Source organism: Eimeria mitis, genomic scaffold (assembly GCF_000499745.2).
Source record: "Eimeria mitis Houghton genomic scaffold, Emh_scaff10159, whole genome shotgun sequence".
NCBI classification, from domain to species: Eukaryota; Apicomplexa; class Conoidasida; order Eucoccidiorida; family Eimeriidae; genus Eimeria; species Eimeria mitis.
The window spans coordinates 1-904 of NW_013567101.1; the positions used below are offsets into that span (position 1 = coordinate 1).

At 61.3% G+C, this 904-nt stretch overlaps 1 protein-coding gene across 1 annotated transcript in view; it reads right to left on the reverse strand.

Annotated features, from left to right (window-relative positions):
- Positions 1–48: 48 nt before the first annotated feature.
- EMH_0098880 (uncharacterized protein) overlaps positions 49–904 on the reverse strand; it is a gene marked incomplete at both ends in the record, with an annotated part of 1201 nt that continues 345 nt past the window's right edge. Inside the window, 2 exons of the mRNA XM_013494044.1 lie at positions 49–190; positions 471–902. Coding sequence (XP_013349498.1) covers positions 49–190; positions 471–902 — 574 coding nt within the window. The remainder of the gene's footprint in view (positions 191–470; positions 903–904) is intronic.

Here is a 904-nt window from a genome sequence, read left to right on the forward strand (position 1 = left end):
AGCTTCCGTCGAGCGGTACAGGCACTTGCTCCCGCCCACTACCTGCATTTAACAGAGACGGCCGTTCTGCATTCGGCAGAAGGGTCCCCTGCTGCTGCCGCTGCTGCTGCTGCTGCTGAAGCCGATCTGCTGGCGTTTGGTCTTCTGCTGCAGCTGCAGCGGCAGCAGCTGTGCTGGGGGTCGCGAGCCACTGCACGCAGTCCTCAATTCCTGGAATCTCAAACACTGCCTCCTCATCGTCATCCCCTCTAGCAGCAAAGGCAAAGCAAGAGCTGCTGTTGTTGCTGCTGCTGCTGTTGCTGCTGCTCGATGCGGCGAGTGGAACCCCAGCATAAGGCACACCAGCAGAGCCAACGGCAGCCCCTAGCTGTTCTAGAAGATTGCCCGAGGCATCAAATGCACCGCTACTCAAGTTATATCTGCTGCTGCTGCTGCTGCTGCTGCTGCTGCTGCTGCTGCTCCCGCCAAACCTTTTCGGGCCGCCCATTGCTTCAAGGCCTGGAGGCGGGCCAAACCTGCCGCCTCCGGGCCCCACGCTGTCGATTGTGGGAGCCATGCAAGTAGGCCCATAGAGGCGCATCAGCAGCTGCTGTTGCTGCTGCTGCTGCTGCTGCTGCACGAGCTGTTCTGCTGTGAAGGGAGAGGACTCCACGCCAAGCAACTGCGCTGTACTACTGTCAAGCTGCAGGCCACCAAGTCGCCGCTGTTGCTGCTCCATCTGCTGCATGACGCGCTGCTGCAGCTGCGGTGGAAGCAATGCATGCAGCTGTGGGGGGCATTCGCCGACACCAGGGCCTGCAGCAGCAGCAGCAGCAGCAGCAGCAGGAATCCAATCACCTCCAACAGGCTCAGCAGGCGCCCGTTGACGGCCTGCAGCCATCGCCTGCAAATCGACATGCAACGG